The sequence below is a fragment of the Strix aluco genome, chromosome 21, assembly GCF_031877795.1.
Source record: "Strix aluco isolate bStrAlu1 chromosome 21, bStrAlu1.hap1, whole genome shotgun sequence".
In the NCBI taxonomy this organism is placed as follows: domain Eukaryota; kingdom Metazoa; phylum Chordata; class Aves; order Strigiformes; family Strigidae; genus Strix; species Strix aluco.
Window position 1 is genome coordinate 14107929 of NC_133951.1, and position 25647 is coordinate 14133575.

At 50.8% G+C, this 25647-nt stretch overlaps 2 protein-coding genes across 8 annotated transcripts in view; both read right to left on the reverse strand.

Moving 5' to 3' along the window:
- Window positions 1-904: 904 nt before the first annotated feature.
- ENDOV (endonuclease V) lies at window positions 905-11772 on the reverse strand. The gene is made up of 9 exons (XM_074847371.1): window positions 11642-11772; window positions 11031-11202; window positions 9737-9871; window positions 9515-9554; window positions 9300-9412; window positions 9122-9190; window positions 8327-8455; window positions 2256-2332; window positions 905-1188 (listed from the first exon to the last, which is right to left on the reverse strand). Exons 1-9 carry the CDS (start codon window positions 11683-11685, stop codon window positions 1161-1163), a joined length of 807 nt encoding a protein of 268 aa, XP_074703472.1. The 5' UTR covers window positions 11686-11772; the 3' UTR covers window positions 905-1160.
- A 12-nt stretch (window positions 11773-11784) lies between these two features.
- RNF213 (ring finger protein 213) overlaps window positions 11785-25647 on the reverse strand; it is a 54478-nt gene continuing 40615 nt past the window's right edge. For 6 of the 7 annotated variants that reach the window (XM_074847337.1, XM_074847339.1, XM_074847338.1 and 3 more), the window contains 21 exons: window positions 24681-24891; window positions 23521-23711; window positions 23089-23217; window positions 22129-22239; window positions 21655-21897; window positions 20924-21005; window positions 20273-20307; window positions 19843-19937; window positions 18933-19092; window positions 18431-18611; window positions 17533-17627; window positions 16710-16961; window positions 16279-16411; window positions 15761-15844; window positions 15228-15408; window positions 14904-15105; window positions 14680-14757; window positions 14174-14371; window positions 13303-13392; window positions 13020-13198; window positions 11785-12504 (listed from right to left, as the gene is read on the reverse strand). In XM_074847337.1, the coding sequence (XP_074703438.1) occupies window positions 12351-12504; window positions 13020-13198; window positions 13303-13392; window positions 14174-14371; window positions 14680-14757; window positions 14904-15105; window positions 15228-15408; window positions 15761-15844; window positions 16279-16411; window positions 16710-16961; window positions 17533-17627; window positions 18431-18611; window positions 18933-19092; window positions 19843-19937; window positions 20273-20307; window positions 20924-21005; window positions 21655-21897; window positions 22129-22239; window positions 23089-23217; window positions 23521-23711; window positions 24681-24891 (3084 nt within the window). In that variant the 3' untranslated portion in view covers window positions 11785-12350. Of the gene's footprint in view, window positions 12505-13019; window positions 13199-13302; window positions 13393-14173; window positions 14372-14679; window positions 14758-14903; window positions 15106-15227; window positions 15409-15760; window positions 15845-16278; window positions 16412-16709; window positions 16962-17532; window positions 17628-18430; window positions 18612-18932; window positions 19093-19769; window positions 19938-20272; window positions 20308-20923; window positions 21006-21654; window positions 21898-22128; window positions 22240-23088; window positions 23218-23520; window positions 23712-24680; window positions 24892-25647 lie in introns of those variants that run through there. The other variant, XM_074847341.1, reaches the window with a different exon arrangement.

Sequence of the window (25647 nt, forward strand, 5' to 3'; positions counted from 1 at the left end):
CTGCGTGTCCAGCCAGGAGCCCCCACATTTGGAGAAAAAGCTTTAGCCCTGCAAACTGGCCGAGACTCGCTGTATTGATTCAGGGATAAAACTGTTTGTTCTGGGCTCTGCTGCTAAAGCGAAGCTTCGCACACAGCTTAACCCGGGTGTTGGTCCAAGGGTGCTGGGCACTGAGAGCTTCCTTCTCCCAGCCCAGAGATCTGGCCACAGTGACAGATTTGTGTAGCAGGAAGAACCTCCCTCCCCGTTCTCCTTGACTGGAGATTCTCCTTTCCCCCCTGAAGTGACCTTTACTTCAGGAAGCACAGGTCTGCACTGCCAGCCCCTCCTCTGTCACCGCAGTGGGTGACCGTAACACCAAGCCCACGCAGGCACTGTCACACCCCTCCAGCCCACTCGGGCTTCAGCAGCAGCACAAGTTCCCTCCATGACCAGCACCACATGCCCAGTGCAGGCAACGACCTGCCCGCAGCCACCGAGGCCCGGTCACTGCTGCACGGCACGAAGGCAGCAGGCACACGGGACCCACCGACACCAGGCAGCCACAAAACTTCTCCAGTAGCAGAGCTCAGATGTCTGAGCCTCTTCCAAAATCTGCAGCAGAGTGTTGGCTCCGTCCCCTCCCTCGTGAGTCAGACGCCCACCTGCCCGGCTGGCAGGGCCAGGGGGAGCTGGGCGCGGGGCTTCTGCTCCGCGGGGACGCACAAAGCACAGGTGAGAGCGCAGGCTGCAGAGAGGGGCAGGGGGAAGCTGTTCCAAAAAAGATGAGAAGGGAAGTCTCCATGCTATGGGGGTGCGGTGGGAGCCAAAGCCCAGCTCTGGAGCTTGTTTATAACCAAGTTAAATGCCCCAACATCTCTCTGTAAATCACCTCCTGCAATTCCCCAAGTACTCGAGGAAGCTGTTGCAAATTTACAAGTGTACATTTGCTTACACAAATATTTTTACAATGCTTAAAAATCAACCCTGAGAAATATGTTCTAAACATTAGCCTGGAGCAGAGCGGCTCTGCCTGCCCACCAGACCCAGGCACAGCCCCTGGCCTTATCCTGCCCCAGCCTCGCGCCACGCACCCCCGGGGTGGCACCTGGCAGAGCCGCAGTCGTGGTGGAGGAGAGGATCCAGGACAGAGGAGCCCCACAGCTTCTTCTGCCATCAGACTAATCATCCAGTTCAGCCTCATTTTTTCTGTGAGAAACAAAAACAAGGAAGGGTCACAGACTTAAAGTAGAAACTAAGACGACCAAGTAACTATGTCCCTTGGTGAATAAGGGCTCGGATACACAGGTTTTGAGATAAACGGTCATAAATGGAACGAGTTTGTTTGTTCTGTGGCACAGACCTCCAAACCAGCCAGACTTTGTGAGAGCTCCAGCCATGGCAGGAGGGTGTTAGAGATGAAGCTCCAGCACAAACGGGGGACACCCAGCCTGGCACTGCACAGGGCCACCCCCACGGCCTGGACACCCATTGCCTGGCCACACTCTGCAGCCGCCACTACAAAAGCAGAGAAAGCTCCTTCTTTCGCTTCTGGCCGCAGGACTCCGAGAAGCGAGTTGCTGTGCAGAGCACGAGGAGTTGCACCACCCAGGCGCCCTAAGGAATCCCAAAAAGCCGCCTCAGTCAGTGAAAGGAACCCCTGACTGCTGCCACCAGGCACCTTCACACTGGCACGTCAGGGTGCCCAGAGCAGAGCGGGCTTCGGGTCCCAACACCCTCGGCTCACCCCCGAGCTGCTCTTCGGGGCCACCCGGCACCTGCCCAGCCCGGTACTGGTGTGGGCCCCAAGGATCCCAGCCACAGACTCTTGGGAGCCACAACACAAGGAACTCCTATGCCCCGGCAGCCTTGCAATGGATTTACACCCGTGGACACAGCAGCTGGTGGGTGACGTTATGTAAGAGAGGAGGAGTGTGGCCCTTCCCTTCCTTTCTGGGGGCAGAACCCAGCTCCCTGCAGGGTATTTCTGTTCCCCCTCGTGTCACACCTGTGTGCTTCGCTTATCGCAGGCACCAGAAACAGACCAAATCCCCACCAACCTTCCTCAGCCCAGAACACGGTGCTCTGTGGGAGAAACGTGGGGGGTGGCATGGCCACAACTGCCAGAAATCACCCTGGGTGGCAGCAGCATGCGTCCTGCTGTCACCTGAGCTCACCTGGGTACCCTGCCTGTCCCTGTAATGCCATTACTGCCTCATTACATGAGTAGATCCCCTCTGGAGAGGCAGCTGCCTGCCTGGGCTGCCCACACCTACCTCTCTGGCCCAGAAGATACGGCCTCCGGTGGTGAACACAGCTGCTTCCGAATATACTCCCTCGATCTGATATCAGCCTGCAATTAAGGAGGAAAATGAGTGAAAATGGATTGATCAGCCTGCTTGGTGCCTCCCCTTTGTTATATCTCGGTATGTCCCTGAGGTCAGCACGTCACAAACAGCTCTCGTACAACTGTGTTGCAAAGATGAACCTGCACGTTTCTTTCCTTGTGTGGTTTCTGTGTAACACTGCAAGCTGCCTGGGAGGATGAAGACTTAAAATGAAGAAATAGAGACTCCTGGACCAAACAGCCTTACTGGAGTACAGTCCATTTTGGGAGCAGAAATGACATTTTCTGAACCCTTCCTGTTTGCCCCTTTACTTCTCATAGGAGTAAGGAGGCGAGACACCGGGCACAGGCAGTTCCTGCGCACAGCCCTGACCTGCGCCGAGCACGGCGGGAGGAAGAGCCAAGGGAGGAGCCAGGCTGGGCTTCCTCAGCAAATCCCGGCTGCGGCCGAGTGCGACCAGCCTTCACCACGGGGCCCCACCAGCACACGCCGCAGCGCAGCAGCAGGCGCTGACCCAGCTGGAATCCCTCGCCTTACACCTACCCCGACCAGCAGCTCCTCATCGTCCAGGGACGTGAGGGGCCAGCAAGGATTTCCAGAGGCTTAGTAAGGAGAGCTGTTCACTGGCAAAGGGAGTTGCCGAGGTGATGGGCTGCTCTGCCATTGTGCCTTACTGCAGAACCGCAACCTCTCTTTGATGAGCCCTGACAGCAGAGCCAGACTAGAGGAGGCCTGCGAGGCTGAGAGCAGTCTAGTGCTTTCATCCTTTGAACTGACCCAGATGAGTTCTTCCACATGTAGGCACCTCCCAGTGCAATGCAGGGACATGCAGCGAGCAGCTAAGCCCCTCCGCAGGCCCCCCCAGCAACAGCTCATCACTATCTGATGAGAGACAGAACAGACTTGATAGAAAATGGAGGGCAGGGTAAATCTTCCTTCCCTTGAGAGGAGAGACTCCAAAAAGCAAACCAGCTCTCCCTTCTGCCGAAGCTGCTCCGCCACCCCCACTCCCCAAAGGGACCCTGTGCCACGATCACACGCAGGTCTCCGCGGTGTTGAGGAGCTCCCGTGCATCAGCAGAATGCTCGCAGATAAAGACGCCCAGAACAAATGACTTCCCTTCAGCCCAGGACTCTGCCTGCTCTTCTATTTGTTGGGATCTTCTTCACCCCCTCTGCTCAAAGCTATCAAAATCCTTCAGCCTACACTGATGTACAAAAGCAGAATGCCCCTGGCCCCCCGGGGAAGTTGTTGGGAGTGCCAGAACCTTATGGGTGTGAAGGCAGATCTCTGCAGCACTGCAAGGTAACTCAGCACAAGACGGTGGATCACAGATCCCTCCTCAAAAGGTGGAGAACTACTGGGGCATTTTATTGACTTGTCCCAGAGCAGCAGAACGCCCCCAGGACTCTGCTGCAATAACCTTCGCTGCACGCTCAGTGAAGCAGGAGCCGTGTCCCAGGACTCTGTGTCCCAGGCAGGTGCAGGCTGCAGCCTCCAGGCTCACAGCACCCCGCAACCGTCCACAGCTGTGACATGGGGATGTTCCCAAAGGATCAGCCTTTCTGGTCACTCATCAGCTGAGAAATTCCTCTGCCCTCCACAGGAAACTGTGAATTGAGAGGGGGAACAAAGCTATGGAGAGGGCTGTGAAGAGTCTGGGAACGTGGCAACCCAGCGGGTGAGTTCTCAGCAGGACACGGGATGAGAAGAGAGAAGCTGGCATCGCCCGTTCTTGTACCCATCGCTCTGCTTCCTCCGTTCCAGCAGCTGTATGCTGCAGCAACAGATGGAGCAGCACACCACTCGTCTGCTGCATATCCTTTTCCCTAGGCAAGAGCTTGGCTCGTCCTGCCTACGCGCCGGATGGGCTGGCTGTGCGATGGTAATTATGCAGCTAAAGCAGGTAAAAACATCCACTAAAAGCAAACAGAGACAAGACACAAGCCCAGCCTTGGCTCTGGCACTTCCTGGCAGCAGTGGCAAGGCAGGCAAGCAACTGACACACCTTTCGCACTGTCCCACCTCGGGAGCCCAAAGGCAAAGCTGCCAAGGACGCTGACGGCAGCAGGTCACACGCCAGCCCGTATCCAGGCTCTGGGTTCCGCTTTCCAGTACCAAAACCAAAAGGAGGAAAGTTGAGACTCTACCAAATTCCTGGTTTACTGCCCTCCTCGTTTGAAATTGAGCTTGGAGCCATCACCAAACCTCATCAAACCTGTCCTCATGCAAGTGTCTGGTTCCTCCCTTCCTCTTCTGATACTCTCCTGGGACGTGAGTCCTCCTGAGCCCACCAGGAAAACGTGCCTGCCGTGTCGGATCCGCAGCGCAGGACAGCACGTGGTCAGAGTGGGGCAAGAACACCAGTGGAAATCCTAAGAGCTGTAAGAAAGTGTTGCTGGACATCGACTGGACGTTCTTGTCCCCCAGAAGTGTTATTGTTCAGCTTTCCAGCGCTGCACCGTACTAGCAGAAGACTCTTCGATGATATCACAACCACGCAGGTCCTGGGCTCTTGGACAACTTTGAGAATGGGCAGTTGATTTTTACATTCCCTTAAAGTTTTTTTCTTTTTTAGAAACTTCCTTTCTCAAAAACACTGCTATGCCATGACATTTTAGAGCAGCTGCTGCGCCCCACCTCAAAGGCTGAGTGTCTCTCTCCACTTCAAGAGCAGTATGTGACCTTCCCAGCTGGAAAAGCTTCACAGCATATGATGATCACACTAATAAAGTGGGTTAACGCATCCCCAGTGGCTGTCCTTGAAGCATTTGCTACTTTCATCGCTGTTCTACTTCTGAAGAGCCTCTCCTGCACCCCCAGAAGCTCCCCACCACCCCTCCATCCCTGCCACTTCCAGTCGGGCCGCTCGGGCAGAGGCTCTGCCTCACCGCTGGAAACGCAGCTCCACAACTGCTTAACAATTCTGCAAACTCAGGAATGAAAAATAGTTACATAAGGGTGGTTTGTTTGTGAGGTTTTTTCCCCTTCTCTCTATAATTGGACAGTTTCATAACTGAACTGACAAATAACTTTGATCACTCTTCAGGATAAGAGATTACGTGATGCATTTTATAACAAGGGAAGGAGGTGGTTCAATAGAGTCCCTACTGGGAGACCAAGGTAGCAAGAGTCACATCTACAAACTATTTTTCCAGGGAAGAAAAACCCTGACCAGGTTCTGCTGGTAACATAAGCTAATGCTTGATTAGGTAGCAAGTTACCAGCCAGTCCTCACTCCTAACGCAGTGTTGAGAGACAGCTTAATCCTGTGTATTACCCAAGAGGCTAATCAATAAGATGGATAACTGTCCCGCAATAATCCTCACAGATTGTTTCTATTTTCAGAGGGGACTAGTGCTGGCATTAGGAATTGTTGCTTTGCCTATTTTGTGAGGGGCAGTGGTGATCCCTGGGTACACAGCACGCTTGCAGCAGGGCGCACGTCTGAAGGGAGTTGAGTTCCAGGGTATCAGCTACTGATTTCCCTGCTGGGCAGCAGGAGCTGGTCGCAGAGAGGGATGATGGCTTCTTCTTCAGTTCTCCTGCGGGCAGGTGTTTAATTTCTCACATGAAGGCCCTGAGCAGGCCTCTTCCTGTCCTTCTCCATGGGCTGGAGCAACATCAGGCTGCTCCACCAGGCACATCGCGAGCAGCAGCAGGGCAAGGTGCCAGCTGGAGCCGAACGGCTCATGGCGTAAGCTGGAGGCGGGTGTGCAGCCAGCCAGGAGCCTGGACCTGCCAGCACAGAAGAATCAGTCCCAGTGCAATCCTCGTCAGCTGGAGAGCATCAAAAGCTTCCGTCTCCGCGCTGTGCGTGCGGCTCCCGGGGCTGGGCAGGCTCAGAGCGTGGGCACACACTGGAGAAGGCAAGGGCAGCTGCTCTCGGGAGGGCCTGGTATCGTGCTGCTCGGCGTGAAGGCTCTGCTTGGTATTCCGGGACAGCTCCTGCCTACCTCAGTCCCGGTCTGGGTAGCTCCAGATGACCAACTCTCTGCAGAAGAACCTCAAAGTCTCACAAGCTGGCTGGGCAGAGATCACCCCCCCACAAGCAAAATTCTCCCCGACTGGCCTTGCACGTACACATGGAATAAGGACTAAGTGGGATGTAAATACCGATTGTAGGTGACCATGAACTTCCCTCTGCTTTCTCTGAAAGATCACTTCTCCCACCTGCGTCGCAGCCACAGTTCCTTTGGCAGCGTGACCACATTGTGGGCTGAATGCAAATCAAACTGTTTCTGATCGCTGCCTAGACAGTGTCGGGTGCCCAAGAAGCACAACACGCCCTACGCAGACCGGGCAGCCGCACCTCGAGGGAAGCAGAAGGTTGAAGTTCCCCCACCAGCTGCCCAGCACCACACACGCTGCAGCGCAGCGCTGCCTTCGTACGAGCCCGAAACAGCCTCGGGAGGTACGGGCAGCTGAGCTCTCCTAGCAGCGCTATGCTTCTGGGGCTACCAGAACTTACAGACTAAAAGCTGATGATCCAGAGATCTTCCACCACCCTGGGAAAGCCATAAGCACATTGCCCATCAGCTCTGCGAGCTTGTCCTGGGGGCATAGCAGAGCAAAAAGGCCAAGGAAGTCACCCACGGCCGGACTCCCCACAGCCTTCTACTTCCTAACTCCAGCTTTAGGTGCTCAAGGGCTGAGGCTTTCAGCACTGCTCTGTGCCAAGATCTGTGAGCTACCACACTGAGGAACTGCGACAGGGAGAAGTCCCATGGAAAGGTTTAAGCATCCTTACCCCTGGCCATTCCTCTACCTCTACAGTAAACACCCTCCCTTTTGGGTTTTTAATCTCTCTGTAAGGAAAGTGACAACAACTCATTCCATCACTTTAAATAAAGGTCGCAGTTAGAGAACTGGAAGAGCCTCAGAACACAGACAAATACTGGAGATAGTTGGAAATGAAATGAGGGTGATGAAAAGCTCCAAGACACCTTTTTGTTTCCAAAGGGAATGCTTTTCCCCTTTCCTCTGAACATGCCGAACTGCAGAGCTAGCTCAGAGCTCTGCGGAGGCATCTGTCCCTTGCTGGAAGCGATTACATAACAAGATCTACCAGCCTACTCCCGTCTGGCAGGTAGTGGTTTATGAGCTCAGAAACTCCAGTTCTGATACGGCCACTTCAAGGTTTGTTTTGCTCTAAGGTGTTAGATTTTTGCCTGGTTTTTAACTATAGACTCGAGACTGTTTTCAGAAAACACTGCAGTAGCTCAGCGAGAAGCTCCTGTGTGCAGAGACTGCGGAAGAGCCCTCAGCAGGATCAGCTCAGCGCTGCTCCGAGGAGCTGCAGAGCAAAGGTGGCCGGGCACGGTGGCACCAGCGGCCCGTTCCTGGGCAGCCTTACGGACACCGACACCTCAAGCGGCCCCACTCCCCGCTGGGGCTGGCCGGCCCCAGCCACCAACTGCGGGGTGACCCCGAGAGAAGTGAAGCACTCGTCAGGCTAGAAGTCCCAGAGGCTTTGTGCTTCTCCAGATCCTTTCCTCAAGCCCTGCTGCGATTTAATTAGTCTGAAGCCGAGCCTTGGTGGCAGCTGCGGCTCAGTGATCCAGTGCTGTCACCTACTGGCTGAGCGCGCAGCTCCCTGCGGAGTGCGGCAGCGGGGCAAAGCCCAGAGGAGCAGCACTGCAGTCTGTGCCGGGCTCGGAGTGCCCAGGCGAGCTGCATTGCCAGCTCCTCTCTATTCACATCAGCGTCACACAAGCTGCCTGCAGAGAGGAACCAAGAAATCAGTCAGGGTCTGCGGTAAGGGCTGCGTGTGCTTCTGGGCACTGCGTCAGAAGCAGTGAGGAGGAAGGATCAGTTAACTACCGCGTAGCCACCACCAACCAGGCTGGAGAGAACAGGCCGGCAAGAAGGGTGCCAGCTGCAGACGAGGCTCTGAAACTTCACCAGAGGCTTGACAGCCCCCGCCCCCTCTGCTGCCTGCTTGTCTGCTTCCCTACTCCAGGCCTGCCTGCCCCTCCTCGGCCCCCCTGCTTGTGTACCTGGCGGATGGGCTCCGGGATCCGGTACCTGCAGCAGGACTTGACCAGGCGCACGGCTGTCTGCAGGCACACCCTGTGACCCACAGAGACATAGAGCGGCTTAGAGCTGTTGTTGTAGCTCCGCAGGGCCTGTGCATTCAAAAACGAGAAAGATCAAATACTTAAGAGGCTTATTTTAACAACTACAGAGTGACAGATGAATTATAAACTAGCCAGTTGCCTTCAGAAGGTGGGATGGTGGCTCTGTATTTGGCAGCTCCCAGCCTTCTTGAACCTCTTCTACTTCCCAGTATCTCCTGGTAGGGACCGTTCACCCTTTGGGACCCCTGTGGCCCTCCCCCACCTGCCTCACGCTGCTCTGGGAAGCGGAGAGACTCGCCGGTGCAGACTGTGTTGAAATAACACCAGACACAGGAAGTTTCCTACATCTGAGAGTCTCCTGTGCAGCACTCTCCTGAGTCAGATGCTCCCGTGGTGCAGCCCCGTAAGCTGCTACAGAGCTGGCGCCTGCGGGACCATGGCTTGGGGATGGGGGGGGGACTGGAGCGCGGCACCTCAGGCGCCACGGCCACGGACATGAACACACCCAACGCCTGAACTGTCAACGCCTTCCACCAACGTCTGAGCTCACAGAAAGGGGAAAGCAGCGTCACTGGTCACCGGTTCACACCATGTCCTCCTGAACTAACATCACTGAGACCGTCCCACTATAGAGACAACGTCCTCCAGCGCTCCCAGCTGCACAAAGCTGGAACACTTGATGGCCAAGCAAACAGGAAACTCCCTGCAGCTTACCATGCCCAGGACACGCCCCGAGGTGCCTGTCAGCAGGAACGTATCTCCTTCCCTCTGCAGGGAACGAATCTAGGGATAAACACACACAAGGTCTGTTGGTTAGGAAGCACGGGTATGCGGCTGCCCCAATTCTCTTGGGATCTTAAAGAGTGGAAATAAATCCCCAACCTGGCCTAACCTGCTCTCTGTGCAGCTCATCCCTGACCAAGCCATCCACCTGCAGGAGGTTCTTGGCCACCCCGATGCACGGTAGATCTGTCAGGACTCCGAGGTGACAGGCCACACCAAATCCTGCCAACAACCAGTCACTGTCACTGCAGGACACCAGAGAACAGGCATCTCAAGTGGCAGCATGGGGACCCTGGAGAGCAGGGCTCTCCAGTGAAGTCCTACCTCTGGGATGGAGCAGGCCATTCCCATCTACAAGAAGTACCTGAAAAAGCCAAAAAATAAATGTTATTTCCTGCACACTGAGAGCCACTCCAGTAAACACAGCGACGCTGGCCCTGTGAGGAAGGAGAAGTCTCTCTCTGACCTCTTACTTCTCTCTATAAGGGTCTTCCTGTGGTGCTGTCTACACCAGACTCTAAATCAGGACAAAGAAATATGTCACACCTGAGGTTTGAGCTTGGGCTGCTCCTGCTGAAGTCTCTGAACAGCTTCTACCAGGAAAGGGACCTCCCGGAAGGCCAAGAATCCTGCCACGTACGGGGCGCTCACAGCCACCATCCGGCAATCCTCGTACAGCACCTGGGAGCAGTGGGACAGTGCAGGGACAGTGACCTCGGGGACTTTGCAGGATGCTTCCTGTTTCAGAGACACCTCCTCTGGTTTACATCCCTTGCTCTCATCTTATTTTAAAACACTCTGCTTCTGGATCTCTCCCGCAAAGCTGAGGCCGTTGGGTTGTGTCAGTCGGTCACTCAGAGAGGGGATAATGGGCTGCTGGGAGAAGAGGGCTGGACATCACCTACCATCCCCTGCCTGAGAGCGAAGTCCTTGAAACAAAATTAGGGCAGTTATTCAAATAGACCTCAAAGTTCCCCCGGTCAGAGCATTATCAAAGGGCGTCTGTCCCTATGCATGGATAGGCCAAAAGAAACTCTGTAAGACAGGACCAAAAAAATGTTCATGTAGGGCAAATCAAGAATCGAGGCAGGATTTTAAATTCAGTTCATAAAAATCCCAGCGGCCAATATCAAACTTTATTTCTCTGCTTGTTGTAAGTTTTATAGTTAAAAGATAATTTTTATATCATTCTGAAAGCTGGGAAAGAGACCAAAAATCTTTATTAATTCAAGTAAAATGACTGTGGGATGTGGGATTCACGGTGCTTTTGAAAAGGATTTCATATGTTACATCCCATATTATTAGTTGATTCGCAGCAAGAACTCACAAACAAGACATCTGCTGCTTGAGTGCTACAAATGCTTTAATTTCCTCTCTTGATCGGTGCTGAGTAACAATGGTCCTTTTTGTCTCCTTCTGGGTAGTGGCCAAGACTGATTATTTTCAATATACACCTAAACCAGTTAAAGTCTTCTGTGCCTGACCATGGACTACATCTCACCACGGTATTTTCTGATTTACCAACTAACTCTTAACACATACCAAAGCTATCTCTCCACGCCTTGAAGTCCCCAGTAACCCTACGAACCTCTCACAATTAGGAGTGGTTTGCATCACATCTTCCTAAACTTATGTCTAAATCCTTACATGTATGTTTTTTCTCTGTTTATCTTTCTTGCAGAACATACAGTTGGAAGCTTTGTTGAAGATACATGTGATGTGACTGCCTGTAAGGCAGAGGGACAGCAGATAACGGCCTTTGTGTAAGCTTTTCTATAACACCCGTGTTATTGCACCCCTGGCACAACCCTAAGGAGGGAAGTTGTTCGCTTGCCGTTACCTCAAGAGCCGGGTAGCTGAGAACCACCAGGGAAGCGCAGGCGCTGGTGTCATCTCCTTTGATATACGACAAGTCAACACCTCCCACTCTCTCCAGTCCTGTAAAACTTGAATCTTTCTGCCACTCCTCGGTGTCCTCCTCAACCACGCTGGCTTGCAGCTGGGCCTGCTCGCTAGCCAAAGAGCACACGGCCGCAGTGAAACGGCCGCCCTCCTCCCCGGCTCCCGGCCCCGCTCCATCCCACCGGCACGAACCCAACGGCACCGCGGGGCCGGGCTGAGCCCCCGGCCCGCAAGCACTGGAGGAGCCCACGGAGCCCACGGAGCCCACGATGGCGGCAGAGCACCGGGGGGCTCTTCCCGAGGGACCCCGTAACGAGTGGGGAGGCGGGAACCCCTTCGCTTGTCCCCAGAACGGGGAGCGCGGGGATGCAACTCCCGTCACTTTGCGCTTGTCCTCCCGAGGGCCGCGGGGGTGACGAGGAAAGGGCCCGGTACCGGGTGGGGGGGGGGCGATGGGGCCCACCCACCCTACTAGGCCCAGCCCTGCGCCCAGGGCCGCGCACGGTTGCCATGGCACCGCCCCCGCGCATGCGCAGGCCGCGCCGTTACCGTTCCCAGCGGCGGAGGGTGGCGGCCGCCGGCGGTCCCGACATGGCGCCGCGCCGGAAACCGCCTCAGCGCCGCCCCCCGGCAAGGCGGGCGGAGAGCGGCCGTTCCGGGCAGGCGGGGAACGAGGCGGGAGGAGTGACGGCGCAGAGAAAAGGAGCTTTATTGGGAACCACCGCCGGGGCGGGGGGAGGCACACGGCGGGCCCGGAGAGGGGCCCTGCCCCGGGGAGCAACGCGGCGGCGAGTCCGGGGAGCGGGGGCTGAGGGCGGTTCAGGCAGGGAGGGAGCAGCGTCCCTCGGTGCTCGTGTTCTTCCAGATTGGACCCAGTTCTGCCCGGGGCAGCGGCGAGGAGGTGACAGTTGTGTCAAGAGAAAGGCAGATTGCACAAAAAAACCACCTTTCCCAGCAGCGATGCTTTTAAGAACAATCCTTCATCTTTAGCAGGTGGCTTGAGGATTCTGGGGTTTTTTTATGACGCCTTCCAGAGTCTCTGCTTACAGGTGCGGCCTTCTGCTTCTCTACCATCTTCCTGATGCGTGAAAGCATCTAATCTTTCCATTACACTTTTGGTACTGAAGTTGGTAAGAAAACCCACAAACCCCCAAAACAAACAACCACCACAAAAAACAAGCCCCCAAGGTTGCAGAAGCTCACCGAGGCCCTGTGTTTGTGGCACTAAAAGTCCCTGTGGATCAGGAAGGTAGCGGTCCTAGCCTTCCCTACGCTCTCTTTTGAAGAGAGCAGCAGCTTTCCATGTGGCAGTAGCGTGGGAGAGAAGAATCTCATCAGGGAACATCTCTTGCAGCTCTGTAGCTAACTCCGAGTCTTTTACATCAAGGTAAGGAAGGAGCGATTCCTTCAGGCTGGAAAACAGAGCAGAAGTAGTATTAAGAGATGGTGTACAGCAAACAGCACATGCCACATAGTATTGTGTGTGGTAGGAATGCACCAATATCAAATATACAGAATTTTAATACGTGTATTTCATAATGAGAAGGACTGAACAGCCCCTCAGATTTAGAGAGGGGCTAAAGAACCCAGGAATGGGAGGCTGCAGGTCAGAACCAAGGGGTCAGGGCCAAGCTGTGCCTGTGGAAAGCTGAGTGCGGAAGCGCTTGTGTTTATCTTTAGTGCTCCTGAACAGCAGCTCCTGGTATAGCCCGCAGTGTTCCCGAAATAGCTTGTGTAAGCTGAAGAGTCATACGTGCCAGAAACGGGCACCGTGTCTTAGAACTGGCTGTGTATTCTTAATGGTGACGCTCGTGCTTTGTGCCTAGCAGGGCAGCCACGTGCCAAGGGAACGCTTCCATCATGTGCACTTCCAGAGGCAGAGAAGCTCAAGTTAACAACGGGTTGGTTTGGGCTGCACAACTGTTACCTCCATGTGGGTCTGAATTCATCCACAGCTTGGACACGTCTCAGCTTCAAAACGATCATTTCATGGAGCTCCTGCAGGAAGGTTTCCAGCCTTGAGTGGACAAGGAAGGTGTTGAGGAGCTTGGCAATCTCTGGACTGAGCTCAGCTTTGTAGACTGTATTGATGTCTACAAAAGGATCCTAAAAATGCAGTGAGAGGAAAAGACAACCATACACATTTGAGCAACTTAGTTTAGAGAAGAGGAACCAGCCGATTAGACAACTGAAGTCAGCAGTGTCCTTACCCTTTTGAGGCGCAGAAGCTGCTCAGATTTGCGGGTAGAGAGAAGTTGCCACAGGGCTATGTTGTGCTTTAGGTGGCATCGTCTTAGGGCCTGAAAAAAACACATATATATGGAGGGAACCTGGGTGCAAGGGGTGTATTTAGGAACCTGTCCACACCCTGCCCTGCCAGCCAAAACTGCAGAGGAGCACAACCATAGAGTTCAGCAGTTCAACCTGAGCACAGAAGCTCGTCTGCAAAAGGCTTCTCTCTCCCTCTTCCGCATTTTGCCTGCAATAACCCACCTTTTCGGTATCGTGAAAGGGAGTGGGAAAGTGACAGGGCTACGGCACACGTCACAGCATAGTGCCTTTGCCCCTATCAGTAAAGGGCCTCTTTTCACACATCATTAGGAGAGAAAACCTTCCCTATCACCACTTTTGAGAGGTACAGGGATATTCTCAATCCTGGTCAGCACCAGGCAAACCAGTGTCACTGAAACCTGACTCAGAAGTTGTCCCTTTTCTCAGTTTTAGCGTTGAACTAATTGTGCTGACACTCAACTGAGAATTCTTCCTGGTGCTGACAGAAGAGCTCAGATCTGCAGAGAAGAACGTGACCTTCTGCACATCCTGCACCTGACCTTTCTGGAGGGTTTTGCAAGAACCTGCTGAGCATCACGAGCTAATAGATGCTCCCACCTTGCAAACACCAGTTGCAGGGGAAGTAAAAATTGTTTCCCCCCACTGTTGAATATGGTGGGGCGGGAATTCTATCAGATACCTTTGCAAGCTGAACATTTGCTGGGCTTGGAGATCAGACTGGCTGGATTTAGTATAAGCCAGTACAGATTTTATCCTGTAAGAATAAGAGCTTTGCTCTCAGGGACTCACCTGCAGTACGTGAGGGTTTGTCTGATCACCCATCTGCAGAACATTTTCGATGTAGTCAGTCAGAAGCATTTCAGCATTCTCTCCAGCCATGGCCAGGAATCCCAAGGTAATTTCAGTGACAGACAGAGCATCGCAGACATCACTGTAAGACTGTAGCTCCCCACTGATCATGTTCATCACCGAAGTGGGGAGGGCACTCTGAAAACCATGAAGTCAAAGCAGTTACTAGTATTAGTTTAGAGCCATTCCTTATTGCTGCTCAAGTTGCTAAAGTCATTGAAGTCAGCAGAGCCCCAGATTTAGGAAACTGAAAATGCTTAACTATATCCCCTTCCTCTGTAAATCCTGCCTGACAGAAGGCCAGTCTGTACGTGTTCAAGGCATGCTGAGAGATGAGCAGAACAACTCTTCAGATGAAGAAGGCAAGCGACAGAAGACAAACCTAACATTTCTTGGGGTGGCAGGGGCCACGTGCTCGCCCCGTTTCCTCCAATGCAGAAACTCACCTGATCCAGCTTGTTCCTGACATCATTAAAGAGCTGTTCATAATTCCGATCATGCCTGTACACGAGGGTAGGTATTCCCTGTCAGGAGAGAAAGCCATGGTTGTAAAGCTTTGCTAACACTGCTTACCCTGCCACAGTGCATGCCTGGCTGCAGCAAACACGGCAGGACTCCAACACCAGCCAAGAAGTTGCATCAGTCTGCAGAACACGCAGCCTTGTCCTACCGTGAGGGTGATGAGTGGTTTCCCCTGCAGGAACTTGCTGATGACTTGCTGCTGGATCCTCTCCAGATCAAAGTCCTGCAAGGTCTGCCCTCCCCTCTCCATGCTGTACTGGCAGTTGGACAAGATCAGAGGAATCAGGTCTCTCTCCACCTCGTAACTGATCAAGTGCAGGTCGGCCACTTCTGATGGGCTGATCAAGTACCTGCAGGAGAGAAAACAGGCTCCATTTAGAGCAAGAAGCCTTTATGAAGCAGGGAAAGCTGACTGTGGTAGCAGGTAATAGAGCAGAGCCCAAAACAATGCCTAGCTGGAATAGCAACATACCTATCATCTTCCTTGATGTGTTTGTTCACTGAGTGGATAAAGTCATTGTGCAGACTGATGAGGTAACTGGCTAAGGCCGTGGAGCAGAGGCCCAGCCCCTGCCGACGTGGCAGAAGGACCTCAAGCTGGCTGTCCAGGGTCAGGTCAGCGTCACAGTAGCCCTTAGGAAGCTTAATTTCCCCTGAAATAAAAGGCAGAGAAGACTGCTTGAGGTGGCCCAGAGCCAGCCCACGATCAGCAAGCCTCTCCTGAGCTGACCCACGTCAGAAGAAAGTACAGAACCTGAAAAAAAGCAGTGCTGTTTCCATGACGTATAACCAATAAAGGGGGCAAGTTCAGGTGAGAATACTACAGGAGGGAAACAAATTCTTCCATCTGCACCTAGATCTTCTTAAACCTTTAGTGGCCAAGGTCAGTTTTGAGGATATGTCTCAGCATCACTGATGGGAGGTAGTAGAGGAGCCCCATCGGACAGCTGGCTCGCTCTAGCTTCCATCGCTCTCAGAACAACACTGGGAAAGAAGGGTGCTCACCACTGGTGTCTAAGGAGCTTCTCAGCTTGTTCCAAACAGTCAGAAACACATTCACTCTCTTCTGGAACAGGTCCCTCATTACATCTGAGGAACAACAGAAAGACAAATCCTTGAAACACCTTTTACTGGCAACACACAAAAGTCTGTACTGTAAGAATTTTCAAATTCTTATTTGACAGAAGGACACCTATCCCACCTTTTAGGCAGGCTCTACTCTAGGGCAGAGCTTAAAAATTCAACATACCCACTGCTGCATTCAGGGATTTATCTTGCCTATCTCTGAGCAGAGTCCCCACCCCTTGTGAACAATCTTCCTGTCCTTAATTCTCTTTAAAGTCACCCGATGACTTTTCCAAGCATAACTCCAGGGTTAACGTCTGCAGTTCACTTGGATGGGAGTTCAAAGGAAAATATGAGGGCTTAAGATTGCAAGCTCAAGATAAGTTTACACCTTCGTTTTCAGCTGGACTATCCAGCACTTTTTATTTCACTCGTTAGTTTTGGCAGAGTCATCTCACCTGAGAGGGGTTCACTGAGGAAGTATCTGATCGAGCAGTGCTTGACATCAGCAGTGTTTTGAAATCGTCTCACCAAGTCTCTCTGCAGAGCCAGAATCTCTGGTAAGAATTTAACCAGCCTCAGCTCTGTTTCCTGGAAGAGGAAAGGGAGCCTGTGAGTAAGGTTGTTCTCGGACAAACCAGTTCTGAATATTTTTATGGAATTACTTTTTAAATGTTTAAAAGAAAAAAAAAGTTTTACAGGTGCAGTTCTCCAGATTACAGAAAGTTATGAGAATAAGGACATTATAATCAAATGGTGGTTGGAGAACTGGCTCCAGGTGACTCTTCCTGAGCAGGGGGTTGAACCAGACACCTCCCACCTCAGCCAGTCTGTGACTCTGTGACCGATCTCCGAACACTGCGGTGCCTCGTCCCCCTGTCACACCCACCTTCTGCAGAAACTTCCAAAGGAGAGGGACAGTGTCCTTGGCGTTCTTCTGCTGGACTACATGGCCCAGGTTCTCCACTGAAATCCTCTTTCGGCAGCTCCACATCTTGGAATGATGTATGTGACTGCCCTTTGGCAGCTGGGGCAGGAAAGTGCCTGGGTCACCATACACTATTTTCACTATTGGATTGGAAGAAAGTCTCTCATCCTCTTGTATTTGTCTATTTAACTTCAGAAGTTTTTTATCCAAATCCTGCATTTAAAAAAAAAAAAATATATCAGAATTGGCAGCGTCCTGTCGTGTTGAACCTCCACTAGAGTGTATTTCCCTAATTATCTTGATGACCAATTGACACAGAAGTGTGTCAAAGCAGAAGATGAACTCCTGGAGAAGGGATGTAAAACACATACTGCAAGACAGCTCTTTATACCATAAAGTTATTTTTTGTTCTAGAGCTCATCCAATTCCCGGGTCTTCCATTCTTGAGATGATGTATATGGGGGGAAAAGGCAGCCAGGATTCATTTGGGGCAGCCATATGCTTACTTGGATGAATACCTTGAGCTGAGCTAAGACATTTCTGCTCTTCTGGCTACACAGGATCATCACAGCACAACTCCAGCCTTGGATACCCATTGCCACAGGTAGAAGAAAGCTGGCTGACCCTCACAAATTAAGGCTAACCTGCAGTTGTGTCACAGATGGCTTGGCTTTAGGAATAGCTGAGTGAAAAGCGCAGCACAGATATTACAGCAGGCCAGATTTCCAAAGAAGTTGATTTTGAACTGTTCAACTACTGAAATTTTATACAGCAAATTTCTCACCTCCAATTCAGGAATAATAATTGTGTTTGCAACAATTTCTTCCCATTTGTTTCTCTTCTCCTTGGTGGAGAGCACACCATCAAACTGAACTGGCCCTGCAACAGGAATATTTAGTCTCTTACATCCGCAATATTTCAGTTAAAAGAAAGCACAGATTCTCTAAGCTTCCAGATGTGACAACCTTGCAAGTTAGCATGATGAGCCAAGAGCAGTGACAGAAGTGCTAGAAGCTGAGTATCGTGCTCTAGCTGGGAGCCTCTTTTCAGAAAGCTTCAGTCCAGTCACTCATTTGAATGATGTGGACAATTATATAAGTCATTAATCCCAGAAAGATTAAACAAGTTGTCCAAGGTCAGACCATGACCAGTGACAGACCAAAGAACAGAGCTTGGGATACTGATCTGTGCTGTGTCCCACTAAAAATATGGCTATGGCATGTAAATCCCTCTCTGACACAGTGACTCATGGCAACTTGAGCTCTGGATCCTACCATGAACCACACGCTGCCATCCCTCTCCTACCAACCAGCTTCTTGGCAGTCGTTTAGAGGGCAGTGTGGTGTACAGGTTATACACAGCACAAGCTACTGGGCTTTGAGCAGCACCTCTGCTTGCGAGCTGAAAGCTCTGTCAACATCTCAGGAGGTTATTTACTCAATAATTCCTTTCCAGAATTATGCACCAAACCTTGCAAACCCCATGTACTCGACCAAAAGAAGTAAACAGCCAAAAATCCTTCACTCCCTACAGTAAGAAACGAGCCTCAAATTTCTGGATCTTCCTCATCAGCTCAGCTACTGCCTGTGGGAAACGGTCTGTTCTCAAAGAAGCTAAATAACCGCTGCCCTTCAAATGCAGATAAAGCCTGCAGATGTGATAGGGCAGGTAGTCTTCCTTACACTGGCCGGGGTGCTGGTGGGGGTCCTTGAGGAGGCTGCCGAGGACAAGATGAAGGATGTTGATAGTCTCATCCACACTCTTCCCCAAAATTTTTGTCAGCTGTGCCAAGTCCTCCCGGATATGCTGCTGCAGGAAACTCACTGAGTTGTGCACCGGTGGCTTGATAATCTTCTGCAATGACTGTTGCAAGAGGAACAAAAGGCAAGAATGAGCAGAACCAGTAACGCCCAGTTCAAGCACACGGCATGCAGAACTACAGTCCTACCAGAAGTCAGCTCCATCCCAGAGGACTCCCCACCTGAACAAATAAAGGCAGGCACCTCTGTATAAGCAAGTGCAGGAAGGAACCCAAACTACTCCTGGGCAAGGGGGGAAGGGACTCTGGGTCTTGCATCTTGGAAGACTGCCCTAGTTACTCGGCAATACGACGAAAAGGACCACCATCATACAAAGGTTTCACTACATTTCACGTGGCCACTTGGCACTATTATTGGAAGATACCTGAGGATCTTTTGTGGCTCCCAGCAACAAGGTCAAATGTGTGAGCAAGCGTATCAGAACGAAGACAACCGGGGACATGGCCCGATCAGACACTCCTGTTGTTTTTCTGTGTTGTGCATCCCCAAGTATGTGGCCAGTTTGAGTTCTGTCTTCATTACTCCTGTTAGAAAGTGTATATATAGTATTTTTTTGCCTTGACAAAACACACAAAAGAGATGTCTTTGACACCCAGTACTGGTTTTTTAACCCATAAATTCTTTGAATGCCATAAAAGCTGCCAATTAAAAGTGCTACAGGGGAATGAGGACTTCCAGTAAGTTTTGTACACAAATAAGCCAATTTATTTGGTTTTGCTGGCTGATTACTCTTCCTCGGACATCCCTTCCTAACACGTTTTCTATACAAGAGGCAATGTCCAGCCCTGTAGGGCAAGATTAGCCAACTCCACGCTGCATAGGTGAGAAGCTGCTGCTGTTAGAGTCAGTAACTTTAACACGCTTACACAAGGGCTGTTAACCCAGAGAGTCGAGGTGGAGGGAGCACAAGTCATAGTTACTGGAGCTCTGGTAGAAGTTCTTCAGTCATGCTGATGCATTTAAGCAAATGTTGCCTAATCCTGTATGTTGGTGTAGAACCACATAACCTGGATCAGCCTGGCTGAGAAGGGAGATGAAAGACCCTAAACCAGCAGCTTGACAAGATCTTATGTTAAGGCAGTTTCTGCAAAGTCAGAGCAGCACTCCTAACAGCTCAGCCTCCTCCCTCAGAGGCCTGTGGCCGAGCTAATGGGGAATCCCACGTGCTGCCTTTCAGGTAGCAGCGTGAAGTGGTTGGTACCTTTTAGCCCGAAAGCACGACAGGCAAGTGCTACATCATTTAGTGCTGAAAAGGTTCCTGAATCGGAGCGTACCGGAATTCTTGAAAGCCATGCAGAGGGATGTGCATCATCCCTCCAACTTGGGCACCACAGTCAAGGCAGCGGCTGGTTTCCATGGGGAGGCCACACTAGCAAAAAGCAAAATGAGAACACTGAATTCCAGAGTGAGAGCCTCTCCAGCAGAGAAAGAGGATGAAACAAAAATCCAAGCTGTAACTGGTTAATTCAAAAACTGCTATATACCGGGCAAAGGACCTCTGCTTCTCTTGTTTCCTAAATTTAGGGTATAAGCTGTGATAGAGCTACTCTGAATTTTATATTACAATGGCAAAATGATTAATAATATAGAGTTTGGAAAATGAACCATGCTGCAACAGAACATTAAAACCAGTAAACAAAATAAAACAGTTTATATTGTTGGAAACACCACCTGCTTAAAAACCCACCAGTCCCAAATTCTTACCTCTCCTACAGTGCAGGGGTGGCCATTTGGACATGCTGTCAAGAAAGAGAGACAGGAGTGTATTGCAAGACAGACATTTATAAAGCCCCTGTTATTTCCTTTCATAGGGATCATCATCTTGGAGCAAGAAATATGCTTCAAAAATCTAATCAAAAGCACTGACTGTCCCAAAGCTCAAAGGAGCAATAGGCCCATATAGGAACTTAAGGATTTGTTCAGTGCTTCTTTCCTTGAGAAACAAGGACTGGAAGCCTGAAAGATTCTGCTACCGAGTACCAAATGGGCTGGTAAGCATGAATGCTCCCACCCCTGGATCCCCAGTCTGCCCTAAGATCCTACTGTGGAAAGCAGAGATCGGAACACTGGCCAGGAAGGTGGCAGAGTGCTCCTCTGCTCACACCACTTTCATCTGGCCAGAAGCAACAGGACAGGTCGCCTGCACTCCCAAACTCTGTAAACAGCTCTAAGCTTGAGACTAACCGAAGCTTGATGCGCTCTGGTGCATTACCCATATAAACCATAGCTACAAATCTTAAATTACAAAGGAAAACTCATGCTAAGGAGTGTGTCTGTCCTCACATGTGGAACAGTTTCATTCAGAAACCAAGGATTATCCTTCAGTTTCTTTCCCAGCCAGTCAGGAGCACTTACTGTACCAGCGCAGAGAGGCCACTCCTTTCCAGGCCCTCGCCTGAGCCATTATATCTTCTGGCATTGTGGGCAGAAAAGAGTGCTAAGGAGAAAGGAAAAAAAGGTGACAAATGAATATATAAATCAGTTCTTTCCTGTAGTAGTCGCTTTATTGATGATGGGGAACAAGAGACATCTGAAAGCAGAGGTCGTGCAGATGATGTACATGCACATTTTCAAATTCTACCTTTGAAATTCCATTCTTAAGAACTGCCAATATTGTTAAGACTTGCACAGGTGCTCTCTAGACATCCTGAACTGGATTCCTCTTGGGGTGGCCTGATGCACCCTGGTGTGTACCAGCACGTTTCCTTACGCCTTGGATAGCCAGAAGTCGTCGAGCAGATCCCTCCGCCCTGCCTCAGCCCTGGGCTCCGTGAGCCAACATCCTCTAGAGCAGCTCTCCTCAGCGTGACCTGCCAGCTGCTTTCAGACCTGCTCACTCAAATATTGGCAAAAGTATTTGCCTGAGAGTGCTCAGGATGCAGAGGTACCATGAAAAGGTACCGGTTCAGAGCTGCTTGTTGTGCTGATTCACCCCAACAACACTGAAATCATCGTACACCCGTAATGCACAGCTAAAACAATAAGTTGGTGCTTTTGATGTTAAGAAAGGTTAAGTTATAGAGGATCCAGCAGATACGTGAAAGACCCAGCAATACGCTGAGCTGCCATCTGAGTTAGATCTTTACCTCCATGGTGTGTGGACAGAATGCCAGGTTCCTGAGGGGCTGCAGGACGGGGCTCTGCCCGCAGAGCAGGACAGCTGCGGTGTGAACGGCCATTTCAATGAGCGCTCCGCTGGGGCTGAAGCTTTGAGGATCCACTGTCAGAGACGGCAGCGTGTTCGTCACAAGGGAAGCTGCAAAGTGCTGCAGCTCTGGAGAATTCAGGACTTGGGAGTCCTGGATGAACGTAGTCATAGCATCTGTTTGCTGAAAGCACATATTTAAAAGAAGTAAAAGCAGCATGATACTGCCCACCAAACTGAGGAGGACTATCAGCTGTGTTGCCTCTGCTTTGAAAACATTTCCAGTCTGCTCAGATCAGGACATAACCATACTTGGGGCAGAAGAACAAAAGGCTCTTCCACCAATGATTCAAATCTCGTTCATTCTTACAAATGAACCATGTTTCTCGCAAGTTTCCAAAGTGAAGTATCTTACCTGCTGCTTGGGATGCAGATTTGAGTCACTAACTCCATACAGGGCAGTGACCTCTCTGAAAACAGCCAGGAGCAGATGGACACGTTGTACAGGCAGGGAGCTGGCAGATGCCTAGAGAAGGAGAACTGGTGATACGGCAGAGCCCAGGCTATAGCTGTCACGGTAGCTCCTGGACATGCAGGCTTCAGCAGGTCTGTGCTAAAGCTCTCCCCAGCTTCAGCAGGTCTGTGCTAAAGCTCTCCACATAAATGAAGGGGGATTGTGCAGAAATGGCTGTTCAAGCCATAAATGAGTAATCTGACAGCACTCAAGCTGACTGAGGGTTTTAGGTCAGAAACCTCTCAAGTATTTTGTTCTTCTAACATCCAGTCAGAACTGCGATCTACTGGGCAGCAACCTGTACGTGCCTTCCTTCAAATCAAACCAACACAAGTGGAAAAAAACAAACCACCACCAGTGTATAATAGATGGCACAGAGGCATTTGAAGGCGTATTGTCCACAAACTTCATCCTGAAGATTTTCATACACAAAATACATACTGGAAGAAGGTTACGATTACAGAGATCACCTGTCTGAGTTTTGCATGGCAAGACAAGCCTAGGCTGATATGGGCAGGCAGGGAGGGGGCATAAAGCACCTTTGATTATCTGCCTACTCTCCCATCAGCTGGCTACAAGGTGCCTGTATTGCTTACTGTAAAACAAACCACTGCGATGTATTACAAGGGGAGAAAAGGGAGATGAGGCAACCAACAGAAATAACCCCAGGGTTACGTACGCTAGAACACAGGGGAGGAAGAAAAGCAAACATTTGTGTGTGGGGCATAAGCCACAGTAGCTTTCAAGCAAAGGCAACACAGGCTTCTCCACTGGGAGAGACACTGCCAACAGGAACACAAAGCTGAAACACTGCCCATCCAGAACCCACAGCAGGATTACGGTGAGGAGAGCGTGCCCTACCTTCTCCGCCTCTAGCAGTCCCTCAGTCCTGCACTCAATCATGGCTTTCCCCACAGCATCACGCAGGGCTCGGTAACTCTCACCACATGCCAGGTAACGGTCGATGTGATTAGTCTGGCTGTTCTGCACCTGCAGAGGCAAGAGCCCATGGTGAGCACGGTGGACATCGACCAGCCACCAGGCAAGGCAGAACCTCCTCTTCCTCCCAAAACTGTGGCATTTCAGCCTTTGCAAAGAGACAGCAGGCAGGGCCACCCGAACGGCTTCTCACTGCTGTAAGAGACCCCACTCAGACGATACGTCACCTTCACAACCACTCCCACCGTGGTGAGCCCCACAAGAGCCATGCAACAGTACAAACAGCCCAAAGCAGCACAAGCTGAAGACTAAGAGGAGGCTAGAGCCATCTCCAAGACAACACCTCTTTTTTACCTGTTGCAGAATTTCCACTGGGAACACCCAGTTAAACTGTGCCTCCGTGACAAGCTTCTGAGCAAATTCCATCCCATACTGACTAGCAATTTTCCGGACTAGGTAAACACGATGCCAGTTGTTCTTGGTGAGGTTACAGAACACCCTCACGTTTGCCAGGTAACGCTGCTTCTCCTCTACATGGTCTTGTTCTGGATAGGGGCGGGGAAAAAAAATTTAAAAAAAAAAAGAGAGGCAAAACCACATCCTACCCTGTAAAACTTTTCTGTTGGCACTAGCTGTAGCAGCAAGCCCCTTTTACTAGTACTGACTAATTACACAGGAGAACTCAAGAGCCCTCTCTTCCTCAGATGCTTATCTAGAGCGTTTCCTCAGCCGGATTTTAGACAATGATTCATTTCTTTGTCACACGATGTCCTTCTCAAGGACAAGTTTTCCCATGTACTGGTAGTTCGTTCTCAGAGCTCTTCCATCTTGCTCAATAGTGGCTTTCCACTGTCTCAACTGCCAAGGTGATGGTGCTCCCTAAGAAGGATCCCTGGGATGCATTTCGCTACCCTGACATGCTCGACGCAAGGGCTGGACACTGAAGTCCCTTGGAATTAGTTATGTTACTGCGCTTCATGAACTGTGTAAGTATCCGAGACTCTCCACACACTGTTCCTTTTTATTGGGTCAGCAAATCAGCTCAAAAGTGGTTTTTTTTTTAAGTATCTCTTCATCCTTTTTAGCTGCACAGAGCTCTCATTCATATAAAACTATAAACCTTACAGCAGTCATGTATCTGAAGCATCATTTATGTTTTATTCATTTATTCATTAGAGTTCAATTCAGTTGGCTCTAAATAAAATTTCATTGTTAGCATCTAGAGAATAAAATAAATGTCCTTCCAAAGGCACAACTGCTATGTAACTACACCCTCGGGGTGACCGGCACAGCCTTGCTACTAGTTATAGAGCACTTGTAATCCCTGGTAAGGAGGACGAATAATGACTGACACTCCTAATGAAAGAGCAGAAAGCGGATGCACTCGTTCTTGGCCACGCATCAAAAGGAGCTCTAGCACGGCACAGGATCACTGGCTGTGTCCAGCCCATCTCCCGTGATGCCTTTGCTCTCTATACAGCGTTTCCATTTGATAGCAGAAGAACCAGACTTACCTGTGGGCCTGTGCAAGTCGAAGAGCAGCTCTGCAGCCTTACTCAGGTACAAGCGAACCTTGGCTACGGCCTGCAGATATTCAACGGATGATTCCTGAGGAATTTCTTGATTGTTCTTTGGGAGATAGTTCTCTGGAAAGCCTCTTTCTCCGGGCAGATAGTTTATATGCTCATATCCAAGGCTGCCCTCAGACTTTTCACACATGGAATCCTAAAGATGGGCCAGAATACTGCATGAGTGGCAGAACCACCTAAATCAGATGTCCCATGCACTGCTACTTTATATCTCCAGTGCATCCACACTGCAGTAAGCACATTAACCTTCCATGTCTCTCAGCACCCACCACCCCAATGCCATTAGCTCCTCCCCGTGATCTCTCCAGTGCTTATCCTAAGCCTCTGCCACGTCACCAAGCACCATTTTCAGCAATGCACCCAAACTCTCTCCCGTATTTCCTAAGCATGCAGCCGAGTTACGAGGATGCTGAGTAGCCACGCACATGCTGAAACACACACCACATGTTCCGAGACGCCAAGCTCTACCTGTCTTTCCCTTAGCAAGAATACAAATTTTGATCGTATCTACAAAGTCACTATTTTAATGAAAACTGTAAGAAATGAAACCTCTACCCTGCTGTCAAGTTTGTTTAAAGTTGTCCAAAGCATTAAAAGTTACGCAAAGGGAGGAATCAGCAATCTGAACAAATCAAAATCAAAAGCTCTGCGAACAAAAAAGTGTCTGTGAAAACAAGAAAGTAGTCCCATAGTGAACTACTGAAACTAAACATTCCCTTGCTTGCTGCAACACTCCTGTGTTGGAGTTTGAGTCTTACTGAGCCTCACTTAACAACTTAGAGACCTGGATGTCCCTGAGAAAGAATTTCTGTACTGCTGCAAACACACCCCCCCCCTTCCCTCGCAAAGCCAGGCTCATTACTGGAGAGCAGGTTCTGAAGTGATTTGATAT

Coding starts and splice junctions, on each gene's coding strand:
- ENDOV (XM_074847371.1), bottom strand. CDS start 11,685: ATGTCGGGACCGCCGGCGGCCGCCACCCTCCGCCGCTGGGAACG. Junction 9,872..11,030: donor TCAGCTACCCGGCTCTTGAG/GTAACGGCAAGC, acceptor CACTGCTCCCAG/GTGCTGTACGAGGATTGCCG. Junction 9,413..9,514: donor TGGCCTGCTCCATCCCAGAG/GTAGGACTTCAC, acceptor GGTTGTTGGCAG/GATTTGGTGTGGCCTGTCAC.